This window comes from Hemibagrus wyckioides, linkage group LG19, assembly GCF_019097595.1.
Source record: "Hemibagrus wyckioides isolate EC202008001 linkage group LG19, SWU_Hwy_1.0, whole genome shotgun sequence".
Lineage (NCBI taxonomy): Eukaryota > Metazoa > Chordata > Actinopteri > Siluriformes > Bagridae > Hemibagrus > Hemibagrus wyckioides.
Window position 1 is genome coordinate 4,335,711 of NC_080728.1, and position 27,548 is coordinate 4,363,258.

General features: G+C 39.1%; 3 protein-coding genes across 10 annotated transcripts in view; 2 read left to right on the forward strand and 1 right to left on the reverse strand.

Moving 5' to 3' along the window:
* The window catches only part of LOC131369996 (NLR family CARD domain-containing protein 3-like), a 305,079-nt gene extending 300,781 nt beyond the window's left edge, over positions 1 to 4,298 (reverse strand). The window contains exons 1-5 of one of the 2 annotated variants that reach the window (XM_058416956.1): positions 3,992 to 4,298; positions 1,881 to 2,007; positions 1,661 to 1,764; positions 1,419 to 1,551; positions 1,040 to 1,156 (exon numbers count right to left, since the gene is read on the reverse strand). In XM_058416956.1, coding sequence (XP_058272939.1) covers positions 1,040 to 1,156; positions 1,419 to 1,471 — 170 coding nt within the window. In that variant the 5' untranslated portion in view covers positions 1,472 to 1,551; positions 1,661 to 1,764; positions 1,881 to 2,007; positions 3,992 to 4,298. The remainder of the gene's footprint in view (positions 1 to 1,039; positions 1,157 to 1,418; positions 1,552 to 1,660; positions 1,765 to 1,880; positions 2,008 to 3,991) is intronic. The other variant, XM_058416957.1, reaches the window with a different exon arrangement.
* Positions 1 to 27,548, forward strand: part of LOC131370006 (NACHT, LRR and PYD domains-containing protein 12-like) — a 378,843-nt gene that overhangs the window by 202,316 nt on the left and 148,979 nt on the right. The window lies entirely within an intron of this gene.
* LOC131370044 (rab-3A-interacting protein-like) lies at positions 17,665 to 27,349 on the forward strand. The gene is made up of 4 exons (XM_058417074.1): positions 17,665 to 17,808; positions 24,479 to 24,671; positions 26,311 to 26,871; positions 27,151 to 27,349. The coding sequence occupies exons 1-3, from the start codon at positions 17,774 to 17,776 to the stop codon at positions 26,449 to 26,451; spliced, it is 369 nt and encodes a 122-aa protein (XP_058273057.1). The 5' UTR covers positions 17,665 to 17,773; the 3' UTR covers positions 26,452 to 26,871; positions 27,151 to 27,349.

Here is a 27,548-nt window from a genome sequence, read left to right on the forward strand (position 1 = left end):
TTCACAGGTATAAAATCCCTAACTATAGCCAGTATAATACTACAGCCTGGATGTGACACCAGTCCATCAAACATAGGGGCAATTTATGTTCACCAATCCACCTACTGGCATGTGTTTGGGAGGTGGGAGGAAACCGGAGAACCTGAAGGAAACATACATGGACAAGGGGAGAACATGTGAAACTCCACACAGACAGACACTGGAGACCCTGGAGCTGTGAGGCAGCAACTTGTATTTCATCAAAAAAAAAAAAAACAATAATATTGTAATAATAACTCAATAATAAAAACACATTTCTGTCAGTCTGCAAATATTTTCATTATCTTTCTGTATGACTTCTGAAATTTTCATTCACTGCTTTTCCCTGTCTCAGTATTAAGTCTCAGATTAAAGTATTAAGTATTTACAATATTTACACAACATTTACACTCACACTGATATTTACACTACATATATTTCTATATTAACTAAAAGTATCAACACTAAAACTTATACTGTATAATCTAAATATCAAAAATATTAAAATTGCTGCTAATGACTGTGTAGTGTGGCCTTTAAAGGGGAACTTCAGACAAAATCTAAAATTGAACCACTGAGTGTTTTAAACATCCTGCTCATGTCTTACAGTGATCACACAGCAGCTCTGTAGATTTACTGACTGAATTCTGGTGTAACTCTAGAAGATTGGTATCCTGTCACTGGATAAATGATGCTATGCGGTGGTCTAGCCTGCAATGACCCCAAATATATTTGGACACTTAAGCCATTACAAACACATGAATCTCACTGCATTACAAAACAACATGTGAAACCAAGTGACATTTATTTTAAAGACACCATTAGCACACTTTCCAAGTAAAACATTCAGCAAAAACTTTTAGACAGTAAATAAGACAAAAATGTTTTTAGACTCTTAATAGTGGCTTTATTAAGGTCACAGTTACAGTGTTTTAGTATGTATTTTGTTATTCTGTTTATCTAGTTAAATTTCTCTTTAAGTGTGACTTTAGCAGTGACATTAACAGTGAGGAGACGTTACCTGTGTAGAAGTGAGGAGTCTCCATCTTTAAACCTCAGAGGAAGATCCATAGACTGATCACTCTTCATGGAGATACAGCTGGGTGCTGATGATTCTGATCTCTTTCCCTGGAGTTTACTGTACAACATTATAGACAGTCCTTTACTCATTTATATACACTCCTTACTGTTTTAACTCACTTCTTATTTTAATGAGGATTTTTTAAATTAGTTTTTAAATTAAACTTTCCTTACAGTAAACAGAATACATTTTTATTGTTAAGCAGTGACTTAGATTTTTATTAATATTAAAACCTTTGGTTAAATTCTTTCATATATGTTCACTAAATAATTTAGATATGAATATTTAATGACTAGAACACAAGGATGTTGTAGGTTACCAATTGTTTGATGGTGGGGAAACATTATCTGTGTCTAGATCAGGAGTCTTCATCTCTGAATATTAGTAAAGTTTGCACAAACACACAGCTGAGTCCTGAAGAGTCTGATCTTCTGCTGGAATGGATCACACTCCTAGAAAACACACAAACAAATGTGCAGTTAAACTTTCACACAATAGTTTTCACATCTTTATTCTTAAAGAAAAATGCTGCTCCTTTAGTTTAAAAAATGAATGATTGACCTACACACAGGGTCTGACCTCTCACTTTCTCTTCACCAAGTCATTCATTTATTCATTTTCAGTGATTTATCCTGATCAGGGTCCCAGTGAGTCTGGAGACAAACCTGTAAACAAACACACACACACACACACACACACTGTTGTCCAACAGATAAAGGAAACTACCCAGACACAATAACAGATGGTAGATCGTAAAGCATTTTATTGTGTCCTAACTTACTGTTGCTTCAGCAGGGCGCTCCTTTTCTAAACTGAAGCTAATAAAAAATTATTTGCGGAGCACCATGGCGCAGAACAGATTGTCCGGACTTGCCATTCCGTCCATTGAAAATAACCGAAGCTGTAAACTGAACACCAAGGATATTGTGGATCAATTTGCCAAATGAAATTCGAATAAAAAAATCATCAAGGCAAATTAGTTGCCTCAAAGCTTAGTTTAGTCCATTTACTGTAACTACACACAGAGCACTGCGTTTCCCCACGGAGCATTATTACTGACACACAACACACTAAACTCGGGGAGAAAACAGCAAGGGGTGAGAAGATTCAGGCCAAAGAAAACGGCAGAAAGTTTTTAAAGTTTGGGATCATTTCAAACTAAAACAGACAGAAAACTCTGTACAGTGTGATTACTGTAAGACTGAACTGGTGTACCACAACACTACAAGATCCATACTTCAATATCTCATTCGAAAACACACAGTCCCCGCTTCAAGTCCACGGAGTCGACACAAGCTTCACACTTAGCTTAAATGAATATGATTGCTAGGTGAAATTAAGGCCCGTAAAAATGTATGTCGAAAAGTATGTAGAGAGACATTTAAGAGGGTTTATTCTCCAAATAACACTAATTTCATGTTACAGAAAAATGTGTTAAGAAATTTGATGTGTATGGATGTAACATCTGGGACCCCCGCCCAATGCGGGGCTCGACCCCAGACGCCCGTGGTGTGTGTGCGCACGCCAGCACACGGTGTAATGAGACCCATGCGCAGGATTTAGCGAAGCACTGCTTTTATTACATTTAAGACGCGACATAGGGAAACAAACGTAACACCAGACATGGCGTGGTTAACTAAACAAAACAAAACCTAGACCTTAGCTTGGACATGGAACTTAAACAAAACCCCAACAGAAACCACAGTACAGATAACAATCATGGACAAGGACACAAACACAAGGATCCCTATTTATAGGGATAGACATTAGGGCTAATGGGATACAGGTGACACAATCAGGATAGGAACAATAGGAAGGGCGTAACAAAAGACACACAAAGAAGCAGGCTTCCAAGGTTCACCTGCCAGCGCCCTCTCTGGGCCTGGCAGGGAACTGTCCAGCTGTTCCTGACAATGGACTCTTGTTCTTGTTCCAAGTTTCCTTCCTTCCACTAATTTTTGCCTCTTACAAAAGCCACAAAGTCTTCCAGGAGGACAGTAAAGGCTTATGTCATGCTTGAGCTGTAGTTAGACTGAAACCTCAAAGTTATTATTATTATTATTATTATTATTATTATTATTATTACTATTATTTTGTTTTAGGTTGTACTATGTTTACCTTTTTTATTTATATATTTGTATTTGCATTCTGAATGTCAATTAAATGCATTTAATGGGTTTAGATTTTATTTTCATTTTTCTAAATAGGAAACAATTTAGTTGTTCATTTTAAGAGACCTGTCTCTTGCATATTTAGTATTCCTCTTTAATAAAGAAAAAGTACTTCTTATCTTCTCGATTAATCGATGGAATAATCGGTAGAATTCGATTAGTAAAATAATCGATAGCTGCAGCCCTAGTAGTGTTTTCTTTTTTACATGTTGCGCCGCTGTGCCACGTTTGTATTTGCACACACACTAGTTTATTATTGACGGTGTAAAGTGTGGTTGTTGTTTATTTTAGACTTGTTTTTCCGTTCTGTTTGGGAAAATGTATTTGGTTGTTTGGTTGTGTTTTGGTATTTGGCCTCTTGGAATGGGAGAGGGCCTGTACAAATATTTCTGCATATGGGTCTGTGGCTGATTTACTACACCACTGGTTATACGGATCTATTAACAGCAGCCGCAGCTTTCAGAAATAAACCTTTTAGTTTTACTTCTTTTACAATTTTACTGAGGCGAAAATAGAAAAACTAAATGTAAAACTATATTCCCCAAACAGCTTAATGTTTATTTTACGATAAATTAAAGAGCGGAAGCTGAAAGGTCTGTAGAGTTCATACACCATCAGAACAGCTGTAAAGATTTACTACATCTGATTTCACACCACTTTAATATACAATATATCCACATTCTTCTAACATAAAGTCGTTAAAAATAAACAAATAACTCACCTTTAGTCAACAGTCCTTGTTCTGTGACATTAATATCCCCGATTCTGCCTGGAGATTTGTAACTTTTCCAAACGCTTCCCGAAATGGAGTCGAGGCGGAGAGAGAATCACTTTCACTTTGGAAGGATTCATTACGAGGGATGTGTCGTTCCGGACTGAGTCGACTCTTTGAGTCGGCTCCTTTGGTAGGAAACTGATTCACAAATGTAACGGTGGAAAGAAGTGCGTTCATACACTCTCAAAACAAATGAGTTTAAAACAACACACCGTGCTATTTCCTATAGACACCATATAGACAAAAGTATTGGGACACCTGATCATTACTAACAGGGATTTTAATGACACAGTGTTCTAATTACATAGAGATTAATATGGAGCTTGACCCCTTTGCAGCTAACAGCTTCCACTCTTCTGGACAGGCTTTGGAACTCATTGTTTATTGAATCAGCAGGATGTTGGTGACTTTTACACACCATGCACCTCTGTTATATCCTCTGGAGTATCTACAGTAGTGGGGATGAAATTTCACAAACTGACTCATTGTAAAAGTGGCATCCTATCACACATTGACGGACTGGGACAATAATTCAGGCCGGGAATTTGACTCCATCCCAGGCCACATTTGCTGCTGCTGTTACCACCACCCTATTCATGTTACCACAAGACTGCTAATCTTGTAGGCTACCCCTACTAGTTGATGTAACAGGTAGACAAGCAGATGAATTATAAATGAATAAACAGGTCTAAATGAACCCTCGAAAACTCAGTAGGAATACACCATCTATACTACCACATCACAGGCAAATATATACTTGGCTTACACTTTTAAAAAAGGGATAAGAGATACACATTCAATGCTGAAATATATGTTTTATGTATTTCCAATGATCAAGTACAGTATATCAAAAGTATCAGAAACACAAACTTAACAAAAGCTATGACAGTGTAAGTAACAGATAACAATGTTCACTCAATGTCATAAGAACAGACCAGTGAGAGTAAACAGTAAGTAATTAGCAGACATTATTACACCAAAAAAAGAAAAGAAATTTCTGGTGAAATTTGGCAAATAGAAAATCCTGTATCCCCATCTCTAAAACAGTGTGCTAGATTGTAATTTTCTAAGATGTTGCAACAAGCTCTTTTAAAACTTCTATCGGTATAAAATATATTTTGTGAACACCATTAGCTTGCAGTGGAATTATTAGGCGATAGTTAGCCATGCTGTAGATGCGCGTGTTTAGGTAATTCATTTTCAGTGATTCAAAAAAATCATGACCCTCTAACACTTACACTCTCTGTTCTACTTCTATGCTATCTACCTGATTTCTTTTATTTATCATATAAAAACCTCGAACCACTAACACTAGTATTATCTATTCTATCTACTTTTTATTCTTTTTATTTATTATGCAAAACATGCTGCATGTACTGTGTTAGACTAAGCGAGACTTGTCACAGCACAGCACTTACATGTTGTTGCTCGTTTGTTGGTTTGATTTTATCGATTGTAAGTTGCTTGAAAGCGTCCATCTGCTAAATGATGATGTAAATGTCATGTAAATGTAATACTGACTGACCTGCTCCCCATATTCGAGTGCACACTCTTAGGTCACTCTTGCGGTACTTTGACGTTCTCTACCAGCTCGGTCTGCGCAGCACCGCTTCAAGTCGAACACACCTATTACCTGCCTCTGGAAATACTGAACCCCTTCTAAAAATTATTAATTCTTCCCTTAGTACTGGCTATGTGCCTGAATCTTTTAAGCTAGCAGTTATCAAACCCCTGATTAAAAAAACGGACCTCGACCCCTGTCAACTGTCTAACTATAGACCAATATCAAACCTGCCCTTTATCTCCAAGATCCTAGAAAAGGCTGTAGTGCAGCAGTTATGTTCATACCTGCATAGAAATAACATTTATGAAATGTATCAGTCAGGATGTAGACCTCATCATAGCACAGAGAAAGCACTGGTTAAAGTGGTCAATGACCTGTTACTGGCTTCTGATCAGGGTTGTGTCTCCATACTGGTGCTACTGGATCTTAGTGCAGCTTTTGACACCATTGACCACACTATTCTACTTGATAGGCTAGAACATGTTGTTGGTGTTAAAGGATCGGTGAATGGTCACTCTTTGCTCTCCTGAAGTCAACAACCATCTCCTTCATTTTCTCCACGTTCAGGGAGGTTGTTGGCTTTACACCAAGCTATTAGCCATTGCACCTCCTCTTTATTCTGACTCGTGGTTCTTGCTGATGAGACACACCACGGTCGTTTCCAGATTTCAGAATTATTTTATTTTTCAGGTAATCTGCTCTTAACATGGATGCTGTATGTGCTAAAGTCCTATTTGTCTTTTTCCCTATTAAAAATATTATAGATCAATCATTTATATTACCCTATGTATATTGTTCTTTTAGTAATTAAAAAAGTTGCTATCATTTGTTCTTTGGTTTTATTTGCTTTAGGTTTGTTTTGCCTTTATGGGACATTATATGACCTCTCTGTAATCAAAGACCTGATCTGTAATCAGTTATATTTTAAAATGTATAGAATCTGATTTCTTAAGGGGAAAAAAACCAGCAATTATTAATTGCACCACCATTCCCAGCAAACACAGAACGTTCCCCTAACGTTAGTATATGGCTCCCGTTTGTTTGTTTTTTTAATAATCTAAAACTAACCTTCCCAGAAGATCTATACAGAACGTTCTCTATTGGTTATTTTTAGGTTTTGTTTAAATGACCATTAGGGAGTTTTTGATGAAGGAACTCACCTTAAACATTAAATGTATGAGATTTGTGGTAAACATGCATTAATGACAGATATGTTAAAAATCCTAATTTTTACAGCTGAAACTAATGTATATTATTTTGACGTACAAACATACAGTCCTCTAATGAAATCATGTGTGTAAAATTAAAATCTTAAAACTGAGTTTAATTTCATTAACGAACTATAATCAGGTCCGTAGTTCCACAATCCTGAGAAAATATTACATTACCATGATCAGGCAGTAGAGGGCGCTCATGCACAATGCTGTTAGTGTTTGCTTACCCTTTTCCTACAAGGCCCCAGCAGAAGCTCCCATTTCAGGTCAGGAAGCAATTTACTAGTCAACTGATGAGATGATCCAGGTCTGTTAGATTAAGGAATGTAAAGTGTTGGAACTACTCACAACTGTGTATAAGCATATTATCAATATCACACACATCACCTGACAAATATATGTCACATACACGCGCTAAATCATGTTGTGAAGGATTTATTTATATTTGACAATCTTACAGTGCAGTCATAAATTCTGTCATCTGATAATTGTAATGAGGGTTGAGTACCAAATGTCTCCCTGTGTCTGAAAGGAACAGTGGGGATCAAACACTGCATATCCATCTGTAGAGTATGTCTTTAGGGTACTGATGGAAATAAGACACTATGAAAACATGGAGGAAATAGTGGCCAAACTGTTACTTCACACAAATGGACTGGAGAAACACTCAGCTAACTGGAAAAGATGATAGACGGCAGGTAAGACATTATCAAAATATGCAATGGTTAACATTGAAAATTGCTGGCATATAATTTAGTGTGAAACTGAAAACACTGCTTCAGTTATACAACTGGGCAAAAAGTTTTATTAAAATAGGAACAAACAAAATTAAATAACAGAACAAATAGCTTTATTTTGGCAGGAACAATGAAAGGAACAACTGAGCAAATAGTTTTATTAAAACAGGAACAGTAATAGGGTTAAAACACAGAGCAAGTTTTTAGAAGAATGGTGTGAGAGGGGAGAACAGAGTGTAAAGATGAAACAGCTCCAGCTTCACACACAACGTGTTTCTGCAAAAGTTCACAACAAAATATCTCATTAGGTTTGTTACTGACCTCCCGGGGGAATACAAAAGGAGAAAGACCAACAGAAAGAACATTGCTGAAAACTAAGCAATGTAAAAATACTTAATACAGTAGTAGTCAGTAATAGTGTGTGTATATTTTATATTAAGAGATCCATTGGTCAGCAGCTCTAGAACTATCCAATGGAGATAAAGAATTAGCTCCCTATTGGAAACATGGAAATGCTGATTTCAGTTGGCTGCTATTTAGATATTTATTTTTAAAAAACCCAGAATTTAAAACCAGTGCTTCCCAACAACTTTCTATTTAGATATCTCCCTTGTGTGACACTTAATTCAGGTCTTGAAATCAATTTTCTAATCAACTGATAAATTGTTATACAGTGCATCCAGAAAGTATTCACAGCACTTCACCTTTTCCACATTTTGTTGTGTTACAGCCTGATTCCAAAATGGATTAAATTTATTATTTTCCTCTAAATTCTACAAACAATACCCCATAATGACAACACACTGACAATAGACTTACCCATCCCAGGATAAAGACAAAAAACGACCAATAAAGATGTGGCATTATCAATAAAAATTCATTGTTTTGTTAGTGTGAATGATTAGCAGCATCTGAAATGATGATAGTAGATGTGTTGATGTATCTAGAGCAGTCAAATGGGATATTTATGTATAAACAACTATGGGATTAACTAGTAGCCAATTAGCTTGGCTTGTAACCCACTTTGTCATGGACATTCTGCTAGCAGAGATAGGATGTTCTACCTTTCCAAGCCTTTGTTACACTGCTTTTAATTGCTTTTTTTACTACACAGTATTGTCAAGTGCATTTGCAAAACCCATCAAGCACCATGATGAAACTGGCTCACATGAAGACCATCCCAGGAAAGCAGGACCAGGACTTACCTCTGCTGCAGAGGAGAAGTTCATTTAGAGTTACCAGCCTCAGAAATCACCAGTTAACAGCACCTCAGATTAGAGCCGTTATGAAGGCTTTACAGAGCATCAGTAGCAGACATATCTCAATATCAACTGTTCAGAGGAGGTTATTGTGGATTTCGGCCGCCTTCAGCATTGTTTTACAATGTAGAAGGAAATAAACATCAGGAAAGACCATGGGATTAGAAGATGTGTCCAAACTTTTGACTGGTAGTGTACAGTTTTAAGTTTAGAAGCCACTTGTGTCCCGCACATTATTTCTGCCATTTTTACACGTGGGTTTGAGCAGAGATTCCCCGATGGTGTTCAGCTTTTTTGACTGGGCAATCAAGAGAGTGCACTCGAAGGATGAAACCGTTGCCTGTCTATTTTCATTTCCAACTTTAGTCATTGCATCTCTGATATTCTGGGGCCTATCTGATATTACAAGTTCTTTTTTCCTTTGGTAAAATTCTCAGGGTTTACCAACCGTCTGTGGATGTTTAGTGCTCTGTTTGGTGCCTCCTCAGTTTGCAGGACTTCATGCTTTCATTAGCTAGTCTCTCTCCACAGATTACACACTCAATTCTCACCTTGCCCATTGCTTCAATGAAACCAAAATCAAGATAACTGTCCAAATAAATCCTTGGAGGTAGCAGAGCTGAAGATGTTGAGGTTCTCTGTGGGAGGGACACGGTTGGACAGGATTAGGAACATCAAAGGGACAGCTCATGTTGGACGTCTGGGGGAGAATGTTAGGGAGGACAGATTAAGATGGTTTGGTCATGTCCAGAGGAGGGAGAGTGAGTATATCGGTAGGAGAATGCTGGACATGGAGCTGCCAGGCAGGAGGCAAAGAGGAAGGCCAAAGAGGAGGTATATGGATGTAATAAATGAGGATATGAAGCTAGTGGGTACAAGTGTAGAGGATGCAGAAGATAGGGATAGGTGGAGAGAGATGATTCGCTGTGGAGACCCCTGAAGGGAAAAGCTGAAAGAAGAAGAAGATCTATTTTTTCTATTGTTTTGGAAACTTCTACAGTGATTTTATTTCAGGCATTTTGAAATTGTTTAAGCTATGCCATGACCAATAATTTAAATGACTGGTTTGTCATCATATTCTGAAAATGACTCTAAATGTAGTCTGTCGGTTCAAGAACAATATAAAGCCTATATACACTGATCAGGCATAACATTATGGCCACTGACAGGTGGGATACTTGACATGTTGGTCAAGTTTTTGTCAATTAACACTTAGAAACTCTGTTTTCTGTTGGCTGGATGTGTGAAAGGCCTTTATCACACCTCCCATTTACACAAAAACTCACACACTCTATTTGTATCATTTTATTCAGCACCAGAGATATCTTTAACTGTCATACGGTATAAAATGTCATTTGATTTGTCTGATTGACCACAAAGGTGTACATGATACCTGATACCTAAAATGACAAAAACACTTGAAATGATAGAAATGTTTTACATAAATGGAGCAGGAGGTAAACCAGTTTAAACAGACCAAAAATAAGTATTGAGGCATCTTTATCGGGGTCTGGACACCAAAGGTTCTGTGCTGAATAGCTATGGGGTTCATGACTTGATCAAAATCAGCTCTGTAATTCAGTAGTCAGAACACTAGTCAGAGAACCAGACATTTTAAAGGCTGTCTCAATCACAACATCCTTCGATTGTTCTGAAATGTTCCCTTTCACACTGAGATTGGAATACACATGGTAAAGCTATGATATGACGAAGATGAAGAATCCCCTGGTTAATCTTTTTTTTTTGGCTCATGTCAAAAGCTAAGCAGAAAAACACACTGGTCCGAATTCTCTGGTCTCCGGTTTGCTTACTTTGTTGCAGGTTTCAGTATGGAAAAGACCAGTATTATGATAATAATTAAGAAATATTAACAGATATATTGTGCTGCATACCTGAACAATTACAAACACCCAGAAGTTTAATCAGTGATAAGTATCTCTAAAGGTGTAACATTACAAAGGCATTTTATTCTCCACATTTAATTAAAATGAGCAAATGAAGTATATTTGTAAATGAGGAATGTTTAAAATGTCAGCTGTATCCTGGTAGGTAGATTTTCAGTAATCTTGGATACTGGACTTTTACATTTGATTACAATCTAGATGCTGCTGGCAGTGAAATAAGGAAAGTAAGGCTGATTGTAAGCCTATATTTGTCTTACAGTTAGACACTTAACCATATGTCATGTGCTAATGTGAAATGTGAATGTTTTTTCCTAGCCACACATTTTGTATGCTTGTACTCCGGGACATTAAATCATGAAGATGATTAACATGAGCTAAGTGAGACAAGATTTCTAACAGCAGTTTCCTTCTTTAGGTTAGAGAGAAGTCAGGGGTATGTCTCGGGGAGAAGGCACCACCTCTGGTCTCCGTTTCCCATGGTAGCAGTGTGTATGAACTGCCCCGTCCATTTCAGCCTCACACACCGGCGGCATCACTGCCATGCCTGTGGCAAGGTCATTACACACACAAAAGTGCACACACACAATTTGTAATATTTATTTAATCTAACTACTCATCAACTAATCAGAAAATAATTTCTTTAGCTGAGGAATGCATCTGTGAGCAATCAGCTAACCAAGTGAGTTATGCTGAAACAAACACCACATCTGTTATCAACAGCTAGCTAACACATCCAGATGCTGTTGAAATTAGTAGCTTGCTAGATTCATCAAGTAGTTGGATTAAGTAGTAAGTCATGTTAATTCGTATTTCTAGCTACATACACTGTATTGCCAAATGTTTTGGGACACCCCTCCAAATCATTGAATTCAGGCTTTGTTTTTCAGGGGTTGTGTTTGGCCCCTTAGTTCCAGTGAAAGGAACTCAATGCTTCAGCATACCAAGACATTTTAGACAATTTCATGCTCCCAACTTTGTGGGATCAGTTTGGGGATGGCCCCCTCTAGTTCCAACATGACTGCACACCAGTGCACAAAGCAAGGTCCATAAAGACATGGATGAGCGAGTTTGGTGTGGAGGAACTTTACAGAGTCTTGACCTCAACCCCATAGAACACACCAAACTCGCTCATCTTGCAAATTCTCCCAAGCTATGTGTGTTTGTGTTTTAAATCAGTGTCTCCTTACTGCTCTTTTCCACCTGCACTTTGAATGAAATCTTCCTGCACTTTAAATTAAAGCTTGGAAGATAGAACCACATTACACAAATGATAGATTACTAACAAATGATTGATTTAAAAATACATAAGAGTATAGCTTTAAAATGTCTAATGTCTTCATGCCATTACCATGTGTGCATTATAATTGTGTATTTGCCAATTTTGATTTATGAAAACAAACTTAAGCATGTTTCATATTTAATAAGAATATAGCAAAAACAAAAATGAAAAGTTAAATATAAATATTAAAAAGTGTTGTCCAAGATGGTTAAACCTTTTCTTAGATGCAGTGTTGATGTTACTGTTTACTGACAAGGGTTTATTAACACTCATCATCCATAAAATGACTTCACTGTAATTCCATGTGAAAACAATGAGAAGTGCTTAGAGTGTAGAAAAGAGACACTGGAGTCTTATCAGATTTGAACAAAAAAATAATCAGAATTTATTGAATGTTTAAGATTTATTTATAAAACAAATGCAATGAAGGAATAAACTATGAAACTATGTTTATTAACCATTACATACTTGTATATTACACACTACATATTTAAACACAAACGTGGCTAAACTAAACATTTAATATATACAAATTTGCAATAAAGGAAACCTACATTTATTAAATATCACATTCTTACATATAATGTACTACATGACACAAATATGTCTAGCTTAAACATTTAATATATACACTAATTTTGATAACTATACATTATATTGATGCATATATCCTAAATACACAATACAAATCCTACTGTACAAAGCCTACACATATAACAGACATAATGTTAGTCTTAATCTTATAATCTATGTAGCAATTGACATTATGGATTTTTAAAATGACAGAATTAACATAATCTTATTGCTTTAATTTGTTGAAAAAATGTCTAAAATTTATAGATAAAGCTAGCGAGGGTGGTAAGAATCACATCCATACCTCTGCAAGCACACCAAGACTTTCATTACAGTCATGAAGATTACAACACAACATGAGGTATCAGAGTGATCCTTACCAACCCTCGTGGTTAAAAGGGGTGAAATACTTACCTTAGATTAAAAAACAACTAATTCTGGAGGGGAAATACTTACCACAGATTTTTCAAAAGGACAGATTTGTGGAACCTAGAAGTGAAATACCTACCAGAGATTTAGATACATGCCAAATATACTTACCACAGATTAAATAGTGAGAAAGAGGACAGGAATGGTAAGGAGGTGAATGGAAAGATCTCCAGCCAGGTCAAGACTAATGATGCAGATGGTGATTGGGACAAGTAAGATTTGAGGCTCTCTAACGTTCTGATGAAGCATGTTGTCATACGCTGACGTATCATCAAGATCCTCATACCGACTCACCCACGAGGGAAACTGGTGGCCAGTGGAAGCACCTATAAAGGGCATAAGGTCCAAAGAAGAGGATAAGCTGATGTCAAACTCATCACCCTCTGGCTCCACAGGTTCCAATCTTGCAGATGGAGCCTCTTCATCGTTGGTGACTTCCGCAGCCCTTATCACCTCCCTCAGTCTCATAATCCTCCTCCACCAGAAATGATCATTGCTGGAAGAATCTATGGTGGGGTTGAACTCCAAAGTAGGGGATAAGGTCAACAAAGAGGATGAGCTGCTCCCCAGATTACGGAACCTGTTCCTGGGAGGGGCCTCTTCATCACTGTCCTCTTCATCACTCGTGTTCATCCTCCTTTTCCTTCTCCCACAGAAATGCTCACTGCTGGAGTGCACATCCGTGATGGGAATGGTGTCCAAAAAAGGAGGAGATGAGCTCCATGAAGAGGAGGCGTTGCTCCCCAGATTACTGAGCTCATATACATGGCATTCCTGCTCCACAGGCTGTCTTTTCCTGGCAGGGCCCTCTTCATCACTGTCCTCCTTCATCACTGTCGCCTCCATCCTCCTTCTCCTCCTCCCACAGAAATGCTCACTGCTGGAGTGTGCATCTGTGCTGGGAATGGAGTCAGATGGAGTTTCCTCCCTCCGCGGTCCTGTGTCAAAGGAGATGAAGACATACACGCTTTCAGTAACACTTTCATTTTATAACAGCATCTGTTCTGTACAGCAGCAATTTCTCATTTTAATAATCCTTTATAGAGTATTTACACTAGTTATATTACTGAAACCAACCCATAACAGTGAGTACATCTTCAGTAAGATTTTAACACCATGACAAATACACACATTAAAAATCATCCTAAAAACATCTTAGAAACAAGAACGATTGGAGAATTTGATGATCATTTTGTAAAATTCTTGCTTCCCCTGTGCCCCAGTAGGATCAAACTCTAGAAACACCCTGTTTAACACCATTTTATTCCTATTAGTTTCACAGCAGTTGATGAAATTCATAGATTTAAAATAAATAAATAATAGTTTAGGAAACATTTCATGTTATTTTAAGCCTCTTACCGATTTTACACCTGTTACTGTTTTCCGTAGTGTCTAAGCTATTAGGCTCTCAAGTATTTAGCATTACTGACTTTTCTAACTAGCTATTAAACACGGCACTGTACTAATGCTGCCAGCTAGTTATCTTAACTAATGTTACTCCATAGTGGACTTATCTGACTTTGGTTAACTAACTAACTCTTTAACGAGTTCGCTAAAATCAAGCCAGCTAATATTAGGCTAGGGTAATTAGCATGATCTTAAGTCATTAGTCAAGCGGTTTATTTCTCCCCACTCTTTTCTTTCTTATTACTTTCACGTTTTTTGCTGAATAAATAAATCATCGTTTAAACGTTTTAACAATTTTCCGACTCAGTGCTATGTTGCTATCGCGGTGTTTAAAGCGCTCGTGCTGAGGTGAAGCCGGAAAAAACTCGGTAACTTACCGCTGCTGTCCGGCAGTCCGCTCCCTCCGGTCTGAGGTCCTTCCTCCTGGAGCTGCAGAGCTTCGTCTCTCCTTTGGCTCATCTCTGAGAAGTGTTGTAGAAATGATCGTAGAGTAAAATCCGTGTAGAAATGACCGTAGAGTAAAATCCGTGTAGAAATGACCGTAGAGTAAAGTCACGTGTGTAATCCAGAGCTTGCGATCTTCAGGACTTTTTGAAAACAAACCTAACGCCGTTGCTATGATACGTGACATCATAGCTATTAGGAGCATGCGCTGTTTCCTCAGGACTCAATTACTCATTCAGCCTTATAGAGATTATATTATTTTATGATAAATAAATAAATCATTTAAATATAGATTATATTCACATAACATATACTATGTATAACATTTAAATAATAAATACAGAGTAAATCCTATGTACACCGATCAGGCATAACATTATGACCACCTGCCTAATATTGTGTTGGCCCTCGTCAAACTCGCTCAAATCCTTACATTTTCCCATTTTTGCTGCTTCTAACACATCAACTTTGAGGACAAAATGTTCACTTGCAGCCTAATATATCCCACCCACTAACAAGTACCATGATGAGGAGATCATCAGTGTTATTCATGTCACCCGTCAATGTTCATAATGTTATGCCTGATTAGTGTACATCACATACACTATATTGCCAAAAGTATTCGCTCACCTGCCTTGACTCGCATATGAACTTAAGTGACATCCCATTCCTAATCCATAGGGTTCAATATGACGTCGGTCCACCCTTTGCAGCTATAACAGCTTCAACTCTTCTGGGAAGGCTGTCCACAAGGTTTAGGAGTGTGTTTATGGGAATTTTTGACCATTCTTCCAGAAGCACATTTGTGAGGTCACACACTGATGTTGGACGAGAAGGCCTGGCTCTCAGTCTCCGCTCTAATTCATCCCAAAGGTGTTCTATCGGGTTGAGGTCAGGACTCTGTGCAGGCCAGTCAAGTTCATCCACACCAGACTCTGTCATCCATGTCTTTATGGACCTTGCTTTGTGCACTGGTGCACAGTCATGTTGGAAGAGGAAGGGGCCAGCTCCAAACTGTTCCCACAAAGTTGGGAGCATGGAATTGTCCAAAATGTCTTGGTATGCTGAAGCTTTCAGAGTTCCTTTCACTGGAACTAAGGGGCCAAGCCCAGCTCCTGAAAAACAACCCCACACCATAATCCCCCCTCCACCAAACTTTACACTTGGCACAATGCAGTCAGACAAGTACCGTCCTCCTGGCAGCTGAGCTCCTGAGAGCGACCCATTCTTTCACAAATGTTTGTAAAAACAGTCTGCATGCCTAGGTGCTTGATTTTATACACCTGTGGCCATGGAAGTGATTGGAACACCTGATTCTGATTATTTGGATGGGCGAGCGGATACTTTCGGCAATATAGTGTATGTATAGCAGCATGACAATATGTGCAAATAAAAGAAGCAGTAAAGGGAAATAATCTCACAAATAGAATTTGGAAAATTAAAAGGCAAAAAAAAATCTAAATTTGTTTGATTTATTTAATTGTACTTAAACCTGAAATATTGTCTATTCTGTCAGTGAATGTTTCTTCAGTATGTCTCCATCTAACTAGGTTGCCAGATCTGTGTTAGAGAAGCAGCTCAATAGTCTGTATTAAAAACCATGCAGTTTTCCTTAAAAGTTCTTTCACTAAGGTCCTAAAATGATTTAATATTATTCCACATTTTGTCATAAATAGAGACTAGGATTAAACCCATTGACTCAAATCCATTCATACACAGAGCTGAAGTTGAGAACATGATCAATAGGGTGTGTGTAAGTAACTATCTTTCTGTAAGCACCAATGGATGAAGTGATATAGAGAACTTCAATTACATGTCGAGCAACTGAACTGAAAATACTAGTTACTGTAAATATAAGAAAAGACAGTTAAGATGTGCGATCTTATCAAGTGTTTAACTTTTTATGTTTAAGTGTTTAACATGAGTTCAAGAAATAAAATAAATGTCTGTTTTTAGTGGAGCTCAGTTATCAGCTAGAAACTTTGGGCCAATACACAAAAATATCTGGTCTCTGCAAGTGTCCAGAACTGAGTAAAATTATGTAGCTTAGCGCAACTCCACCGTCGTCTCTCTGTATTGACAACTCCTTTTTCTCACCATGTGCAAAAACTCCTACAAATCCTTTTCCTGCCCTTCACACCTCAACTGGTTACAATTTCCTGACAGGAAGTGTAGTGTTAACAGGAATATATTTTAAACAAAGTCACTTTTCACAAATATTATATACAGACACAAATCTAAAAGAAAGTGTTGTATGAACCAAATCATTTATAAATAATAACCAAGCATATTTTATCAGTGCCCAGGCTGGACCCTGCCCTTAACCAATTGCTCAGTTGTATAAAAAATGAGATAAAATTTAAGTGGCTCTGGATAAGGGCGTCTGCTAAATGTCGTAAATGTAAATGGTGTTATGATGTACAGTAAAGCTCCTCATCTCTACTGTGTCCCATAACGTTCCCCTGTCATTCATGCTACACGTGTGTTGTGGAAATAATGATATGGTCATGGACTAAAACACACGTGGGTTACATCACTTCCTGAACAGGGGCAGACCTGAGTAGCGTTCACATTCACGTGAATCTCAACACAATTCCAGTAGAGCCGAACTCACAGCACCTCGTACAGGTAGTCTCAGGTTCAGTACTGTGCTGTGGAACCCCTATAAAATTAGGGATACTAAGTCAGAGGTAGTAGTATATAATTTCCTATAGAGGGCGCTCTACTCCTCCTAGTAGAGTGGAGCATAGAGTAAGCAAGAATCCCAATTTCCTGTCGAGGATTCTTCTAGAAACGTGCATGCAGATGAGCTCCTGAGTTCTATATTGAAATAGTGCAAAATTAGGTTTAAATCCTGAGTTTTATCATTTAATTTAATTACTAAGTTGTTTACTACTTAGATTCCACTTGACCATGGAATGAAGCACTGTTGGTCAACTTTGGTTAATGTCCGGTGAGTGATTTTGCTAGTTGTGTTGTGGCTAGCTAATTAGATGGGATAGAGTAGTGGAGTATGCTTGTTTAAAAAGACATTTTCCTTACAAAACCAATCGGAGTATCCGACAATTCAATGTTTTAAACCAACTTTGGTACATAGGATCATAGTTATGAGAAGAATCAATGGCGTTTACGACAATGTTCACACTTTAACTTTCAAGCACGCCATGTTTTAATGTTAGAGGAACCTGCTGGTTCAAGACAAATAGCGATTGTAAAGGGGTTCTAATGCAGATGCAGTACAAGTGGATTTATTTTCAGTTCTACATGCTATTTTGTAGAGGTTCAAAGGGAAGAATGCAATTTCAGTTCATGTTAATGTGAACCATTAAAAAGAGATGTTTTAGAGAAGAACGAATGTAAAACACTGTGTTAGTACCGTCGTCTCCTTTGTTTGACGTCAGATTGTGCGCCGCTATCTCCTTTGTTTACATGAAACAAATCTGTGCAATGGCGGACGGAGCCAAAATGTTGTCTTTGAGTGAGCTGCTTCACCCACACATTGAAGGGAAGACAACTGTAATGAGATCACCTGTCAGCGTTGTCAGAAAGTTGCCTGCACACTGTACTATTTAGCTGACGAGGGGAGATTGTGGAAGACGGCAAACGCCTTTGGATTGTCAGGACAGGTGGTGTCAAAAATAGTAAGGCAAGTGTGTGAAGCTATTACAGTCCATTTGGACCCTGTGTATATACAATTACCTGTCATGTATAAAGAATATCGGAGCTGCCTAACAGTTAACACAACACATTCAACACCTCAAGAACAGGTGGATTTCAGCAACAGTCTTTAAACACAAAGTTTTACATAGTTGTGAGTAGTTGTTGGTGGAAATGTGGCGGGTGTAGTGTCGGGTGGAAATGTGGCGGGTGTAGTGTCGGGTGGAAATGTGGCGGGTGTAGTGTCGGGTGGAAATGTGGCGGGTGTGGTGTCGGGTGGAAATGTGGCGGGTGTGGTGTCGGGTGGAAATGTGGTGGGTGTGGTGTCGGGTGGAAATGTGGTGGGTGTGGTGTTGGGTGGAAATGTGGCGGGTGTGGTGTTGGGTGGTGGTGCAGATGCATAGATGTGTCCATAAGGGCCCCTGGTTTGGTATGGTGGCATGTTGAATGGTTGTGGTAGAGGATGCATTATAACTTGTCTCAGCAGTGAAAATCCATCTGGAATTGAGCTGCTCAGACTCTCAAGACTAGTAGATAATTTCCTGACATTTTCAGAAGCATGCCTCTCTGATGTGTCCATCATGTCCAAAATTCTCTTTTTCATCTGGCTTCACGGTTGAGATTATATCACATATATATATAAAGATCAGACAGAGAAAGAGTCTCTGTAATTCCAAGATATTTAAAGCCTGAACAATTAAGTTTGAAGGGCAAGTTTAGATGCTGAAGTCACAAAGCACTATTATTGACTGGGTAATATTCACTCTTATGCAAATTTAGTTTATATCCTGAGAAAGAACTGAAATCATCCAAAATAGTTAAAATAACAGGAATAGAGGCTGCAGGATCAGTCACATATAACAAGTCATCAGCATATAGGGATAATTTGTGCTCCACCCCATTGCGAATAATACCTTTAAAAGCAAAAGAAGATCTAAGCGTAATGGATAATTCACCAAGGATTTATTTCTGAATTTATTGACTCATTTTGACGGAACTATTGTAATCCGGTCATTAATGCTGGCGTCAAGCGCGTATTTAGTGTTTCTAACTGGTCAGGACTTGGTCAGTGGCGTTGTTATTTGTGGACAAGCTCCGTCTCGCCTTCCGGGTTGTTTTAGCCGAGTTGAGTGACAGTTGAATTGTCCAATCAGCAGAGGGATTGCGTAAAGCACCCCGCCTATCATCATTATTTAAGGCTTCGGTGCCTTTTTGTATCATTAGCGCTAGTGGCTAATGCTAATCGCTAGCTCGGTCTGTGCCATTACTAAGGCTTGGATTGGGACAAATAAGTGATGTTGACATTGAAAAAGAATTGGTTTTTAATTAAAATGAATTAACCACGACTTCTTGTAATCCGTATGAAATATTGGGCTACTTTTCTTGTCGAAAGCCCGGTGAGTGTATCGCATGTTCACTTTTAGCTCGTAGCTGTGGCTAATATGCTAAGATGAAATGACACCACACTTGATATTGTTGTCTAGATACTTTTCATAAAAACAGCCGGGAGTTTGTGAGAATGATGTCTAATGTTTACATGCTTCGGTGTCTTTTTGTATCATTGTAAATGAATTAATGACATAGTTTATGCGCTAATCGCGTTAGCGCTAGAGGTTAATGCTATCCGCTAGCTTGGTCTGTGCTATTACTAAGCCTTGGATTGTCACAAGCAAGTGATGTTGAGATTGAAAAAGAATTGTTTTTTGATATAAATCCTGTTATTTCCTGGTTTAAAGCCTATTTTGGTTAATAAGACACAATTCTAGTATAAAAACATGTAGAAATTCAGAGTAATGTTCTAGTTAAAGATGTTGAAAAGCTAAAAAGGTTCAAAGTGGATGTTAAATCATTCATTTCAACAACTTGAATATGGTTATGGTAAGAGTTCATGTTACCTGATTCATGTTTCTATGTTAAAAACCCCATTGTACTTTGTTTTATCTCATAATGTGTGTTACTGCTAAAACATGATCATTAATCACAACCTTAAAAGCTGACTAAACTAAAACAGTGATAAAATATCAGTTAAAAATGTAAAGCAGCTAAGACAAAATATTCCTCCTTTCAGAATAAAAGCTTACCTTACCCAATAACTTGTGGGAAGAATGGACTGTACCTTTACATTATAATGATGATGATGATTACAGAACAGAAGCTGTATTTTCTGATTACCTTCATTAAATGGGCTTAAATTAAGTTGAGTTTCTTACGCTGTCTTAGGAAGTTGTGTTCTTTATGAAAGTTGTCCACCAGATAAACAATGAGTTATTTATTTTTTTATCCAACAAACTGGGCTGGATCTGAGACATGCTAAGATTTAGAGATTTGAGATGACTTCAGATTTCTGAGATAAATAACATGTTCATGGTCTATTGGATCGTATTTTAAGGGTTGTCGAGACATTATTGAAGAATATTCCCTGAAGCCTCAGCATTCACAGCAGTAAATGAGTGAAAAACTGTCAGTGAGATTGTAATGGATAAAGAGAAGTTAACACTAAAATCCCTGCAACAGCTGGACCTTCATTCTTTATCTAACTCAGACATTTACCACTTAATCCTATAAACAGAAGGAAGTTTTCAGTCTGTTACATTCATTTGTTGTCTTCAGGAAAATACTGCTATTACTAAAATACTACTATTCCTTAAAGTTAATGTTTTTGAATGTTTTTCATTTTAATGATCTAACATTTATTAGATGATTTAAATCTAATAGATTATTATATTATTAGATTTGAACACAGTTTGTTTGTAAATAAATAAACATACACATGTTTCTTTTTCAAATTTTAATTAAATGAACAATCTTATATAATTATACAATACAAAATATAATATACAATCAACAAACAATGTATAATAATTATAGGATATATGATAGGGTTGGTGTTTCTTATTTTTTAAAAGTAATTTTACCCTTTTTGCAGTTTTTGTTGATCAAAGTGACCAAAGTGAGGTTTGGAGCCATTCTTCTGGCTGGTATGGCTTGGCCAAGGCCCTTAATGGGAGCCGTATTTAAGGCTGAGACGGCTCGCACAGGGTCCTCAGTGGGTGCCATTTTCAAGGCTGGGACGGCTCGCACAGGGTCCTCAGTGGGAGTCACATTTGTGGCTGGGATGGCTTGCACAGGGTCCTCAGTGGGAGCCGTATTTGTGGCTGGGACAGCTTGCACAGGGTCCTCAGTGGGAGCCGTATTTAAGGCTGGGACGGCTTGCACATGGTCCTCAGTGGGAGCCATATTTGTGGCTGGGATGGCTTGCACAGGGTCCTCAGTGGGAGCCGTATTTGTGGCTGGGACAGCTTGCACAGGGTCCTCAGTGGGAGCCGTATTTGTGGCTGGGACGGCTGGCACAGGGTCCTCAGTGGGAGCCGTATTTGTGGCTGGGACTGCTCGCACAGGGTCCTCAGTGGGAGCCGTATTTGTGGCTGGGACGGCTTGTACAGGGTCCTCAGTGGGAGCCGTATTTGTGGCTGGGACAGCTTGCACAGGGTCCTCAGTGGGAGCCGTATTTATGGCTGGGACGGCTGGCACAGGGTCCTCAGTGGGAGCCGTATTTGTGGCTGGGACGGCTGGCACAGGGTCCTCAGTGGGTGCCGTATTCAAGGCTGGGACGGCTTGTACAGGGTCCTCAGTGGGTGCCGTATTCAAGGCTGGGACGGCTTGGACGGGGTCCTCAGTGGGAGCCATATTTATCGCCTGGACGGCTTGCACAGGGTCCTCAGTGGGAGCCATATTTATCGCCTGGACGGCTTGCACAGGGTCCTCAGTGGGAGCTGTATTTGTGGCTGGGACGGCTTGGACAGGGTCCTCAGTGGGAGCTGTATTTGTGGCTGGGATGGCTTGGACAGGGTCCTCAGTGGGAGCTGTCTCAACAGCTATGGTGCTCTTCAGGTTGGGAGGCAGCACAGGTTTCCTCAGTGCTGTGGTGGGCTTGGTGAGCTCAAGCCCAAACAGTTCCTGAGCCTTCTGATGTTCAAGGCGAGCCTGGCGTTCCTGTTTTCTGAGAGCCTCTCCCACAAGGATCTGCTTCCCGCCCCAGATCCTGCCGTTCATGGCGTTCTTGGCCATCGCTGCTTCCTGGGATGATGTGAAACTCACGAAGCCGAAGCCTTTGGATCGCCCGTTCTCAGTTATCACCTGAAGGAGGCAGGATCATGAGGAACAATGAGCACAGAGGAAGCTTTCCACTCTCTAGAGTCAGTAAGGGGCAGTAGATACAGATTATTAGGAATAAAATGGAGAGATTATTAGTTGTAAGTTACCTTGGCACTGGTGACCCTCCCGAATTGTCCGAACACCATGCGCAGACACTCATCATCAATAGTGCTGTTGAGGTTCTTGATGAAGAGGTTGCTGGCATGGTGTTGGGAGCTGGGGCGATCCTCAGCCTTGATGGTGCTGTAACAGAACAGAGATGCTGCTCTTAGTCTTTATCTAAACCTGCTCTTAGATGTTATGTCTTTTTCCAGCAAAATTACAGCCTGATGTTGACTGAAATACTCTCATAAGACCAAACACAACCTCTGTTTCAACAATTACAGGAGTTTGATTAATTTCAAATGCAATTAGTTTAAGCACAATGTCAAATCATACTAATTTACACGTGACGTACACTTCGCGGTCGTTCAGCATCATCCCATTGCGCCGCTCGATGGCTGCCGCCGCTGACTGTATGGTCCTCTTAGCCGCTGGCTCCCTGTCAGACCACATGACGTGCATGGGTCTGTCCAGAAGAGGTTCAAAGTTGAACATTTCCAGCGCTCGCTCAGCTGAGGGAACCAAAAGAAGTTTGAAGAAGTTAGAAGTGTTAATTTTAATTTGGAAATTCAGTATAATAGGTGTATATTTATAATAGGTACATATATAGTCAATTTCAGAATTATTGGCACCCTTAGTAAACATTAGTAAGAAAAATGTATTGAAGCCTTAACTGAAGTACTTATTCTGAGACACACAAATAGCTGTAATAGAAATATCTTTTCACATCTTTTTGTACTGTTTAAATACACCAAACCTGACTAAGTTCATGTAATAAAGCATTTAAAGACTATGTAAACTACACATGTAGTCTTAAGTCAACTGTACACCATGGAGAGATCAGTGTTTTTCTGTCTGGTTTGTGTTACCTTGGTGTCGATGCCGGAAGTTGACGTAGGCATAGCCGAGCGAGGCACCGGTCTTCCTGTCCCTGCAAATATGGACAGATTCAACATGTCCTGCAGGGCTGAACCTTTCAGCAATCATCCACTCTGCCACTCCAGGGTGAAGATTCCGGACAAATAATGCAGCCATTGTTGGATTAACGATGTTCAAATGCTGCTAAAGCTGTGTTAAACACTTCTTAAACGCTGCTAGTGACTGCAAATACACTGCTAATCGCTGCTAAAGCTGTAAAATGGCTGCTGATCGCTGTTCACTGTGTTGCTCTGTCACTAGCTATCGATGGTCTGATGAGATTTCTGTACTGCGTGTGTAGAAGTTACATCACAGAATTTAGAATTCTGTGTTGACCTGGTTACAGAATTTAGAATTCTGTGACCACCAGCTTTAAACCCTGCCCCCCCCCACCCCCAACAACTCACTGCTGCACCTGGCCAGGTTTAAAAAAAAAAAAAAACTCCTATGTGCTGCACTATAAGGTGAAAATCCCACAGCAATGCATATGTTTAAGCATTTAATTGTAAATTATTGTATTATTATGTTATAATAATATACAGTAGAATATACAGTTTTTTTTCACACAAAGCACAAAAATGGCTCCTTCAACATGTTCCTAATAAAGTGGACAGTGTGTGTATGTTTGTTTTTAAGGTGGAGCCTAAAAAGCTTTAACATTTCTACATTGACGTATTACTTCAAAGCACTTTTACGTCCCCGAAATGTAAGTTGTAGCTACTGAATCAGCTGCAGTGGTCAGTCCTGCTGATTATTAATGTGTGTGAACTCTGTGGTGTTTGTTTCCACAGCATGCCTGGACTGGACGGCTCAGCCTCGCAGGAGGTGGGACTAGGTGACGGAAGCGCCGCATTGGCTGATGATGGCGAGGACCCCTTGGGCTTGAGCACTGACAGCCTATCACGACTCAGAAGCCCTTCTGTGATGGAAGTCAGAGAAAAGGGATACGAGACACTGAGGGAGGAGCTGACCAAAGCCCAGCGGGTGAGGGATTAGTGAAATCCACTTCATTATCCCTGTAACAGTAAACATCCTCACTCTGGTTTATATCCATAAGCTTACACTACAGTCTAAAACACTTACACTACAGTCCAAGAATTAGTTTAGCTTAGTAATTATATACAAGGATATTTTGTGACCTAAAACATCAGTAAGCTTCAATATGCTAGAAAACAGCAGCAGTTCGGCCCTGAGCTCAGGTTAATTTGACATTTCACTTTAATTAGATGCATTATTGTTGGAGAGTAAACTCTTAACATCAGTATACAATTCGTGGCTGTTTAGTGCTTTGTAGATAAAAACTGTTTTCCCTGTTTGTCTGTGTAAGCACTAGTGTCAAGCGTCTGTTTACATTAATGAGGAAATAGGAAATGTGTGTGGTAAAGACTCTGAAGAAGAGCTTGTTGAGTAAAATCAGAACGTTGGTCCATAATCCTTTATTCGTCCCACAGCGGACATTTGCATTGTTACAGCAGCATAGGGAAAGCAGCTAAAGATAAAAAGATCATGATATAGAAGTATAATAATATAACCAGACAATACTTTATAGGATTTTAAGTGTCACTGCACTATTCCCATATGAGATAGGAGATTCCCAAAGATTGATTGTCCAGATTGTAGTGCTGTCTGCTGAGAGCAGTGCTGGATGGTCAGTCTCACAGCAGCATGAGGAAGGACCTGAGGTTCTGCTCCCTCACACACTTGGGGTGAAGCGTATTGTTCCACGGTTCTGCCAGAAGCCGACGGAACAAATTACAGCCTTGCTTTGCTAACACCATACTGTAAATGCAAGCAGACAGTAATCCTGCATAATCATATCAGTCCTGTATGTGACTTGTCATGTCTAGTAAAGTAGTTCATCATGGACTCCATTATGCCATGTATCTCACACGTCCTCAACAATACTTACACTCAGGCAGTTTGGTGTTCCTGGGATCTGAAGTCATCCTCCAATTAGTAGCCCAACATCTTAACCACTGAGCTACCACTTCCCCTCAATTTTATCTTCATTTTTTTATAGTAACTAGTAAATGAACTGATTAGATCATGGACAAGGTCACAGCAAGGTCAAATATATAAATCATTTTTCTTCTATAGCTTTCTTTCTGTCTGCTATACAAAGATGTTTCTTATATCTTAATGTCCAGGAACTCATCATTTCACCAGTGTGTCCATCTGTGTGTCTGTCTGGAATTCTAGCTGGCTCCATGAGTGTTTTGTGGAGCAGGTGAATGTCTAGCTGGATGAGTGGAGACTGTATGCTGTGGGAAAGCACTGAGTCACTGGAGTGAATGTAGAACTAAAATGATCTTACAGCATGTCAATACATCATTAACATTCACATCTCACTAATCAACCTGATCTCATGTCATTTCATGCAGTTTGTATACATTCATCTGCTCTGCCTCCAGACTGGAGAAAGTGTCTTTTCTAGTGAACATCTGGTCCAGGAGTGTTTGTTCAGATGACACGCGTTTGTGACACAGCCATGACTCTATTTTTGTTTCCTGGTCACCAAAAAGAAAAGTAAAATCCACTTTTCCCTCCTGCTTTTTTTGTTCATTCATTCATTATTATTTTCCATTTTCTTTTTTGTCTTCATTTCATTGTTTGGTGTCCGAAGGAGCTTCAGTTAAAAGACGAGGAGTGTGAGAGACTTTCTAAAGTCAGGGACCAGCTGGGGCAGGAGCTGGAGGAACTCACTGCTAGCCTGTTTGAGGTTTGTTTTCATTCGTTTGGTTTATTCTCCTTCCTGGTCCAATAAAATAAAAAGTGTGTGTTTTTTACTAAGTTTTAGTGGCTATTTCTGCCAAGATACATAGCTTCTCAGCAGCTACACAGCACATCTCCAGCTTTGTATAATTCATGTCCAGCATGCAAGGATGTAAATAAATGATAAAAGTTTCACTTAATCAGTATTTCTCTTTATGATCATAATGTGCTGATGATCTGCTTGTGAAGCTTTTGTCTTTCTCTATTCATGTATTCCTTCGTCATGGTTTTTAGCTTCATGTTCCTTCCTACTCCATTTCTGTTTCTGTTTCTCATCACTTGTTTCCTACCTCTCCTGTGTTTACTACCTCTGTGTGTGTGTGTGTGTGTGTGTGTGTGTGTGTGTGTGTGTGAGAGAGAGAGAGAGAGAGAGGCCAACACAGAGAAGCAGCTGAAGGAAGCACTGGGGAAGGTGAGACACAGTGGCTAAGCTGAGGGGTTTGGAATGAAAGGCTAGCGAGAAACTTTATTCATCTCATCAAAAAAGTTGTCTGATTAAATCTAATTTAAATCTGTTTATCAATCAGTTAATTAATTAATGACCAGATAATGCATACTTATGTTTAATATTTCTGTAGTCTATTCTGTTGTCTAACCTTCAGATTCACTACAATATATAATTTATTTACTATTTATTATAAATTATTTATTTATTATTTATTTACCTCTCCTCCTCTGCTTTTCTCTACAGATGGATGTCCTCCAGGCCGAGGTGTCTGCACTGAAGACTCTCGTTCTGTCCACGTCTCCTACATCACCGTGTAAGGAGCTGCCGTCAGGCTCCAAGGTTCCATTTAAGAAAGGTCACGTGTGCAATAAGAGCACCAGTAGCGCTATGCTGGGCAGCCAGCAGGAGCTCAGCGTTCCCCAGCCCATCGTACGTGACTGCAAGGAGGCAAGAATCCTGTACAATTTCTATCCACTCTACACTCATCATACCCTGTGTGACTGCAGGATTGTGGTCACATGTCCCAGTCCACATTTATTCCCTCTGTGTTAAGCTCCACTCTTCTGGGAAGACTTTCCACTAGAAAAAATAGTAGGAGTGGAATAGTTTTATCTAAAAATAATATTAATTGTGTGTTTGCA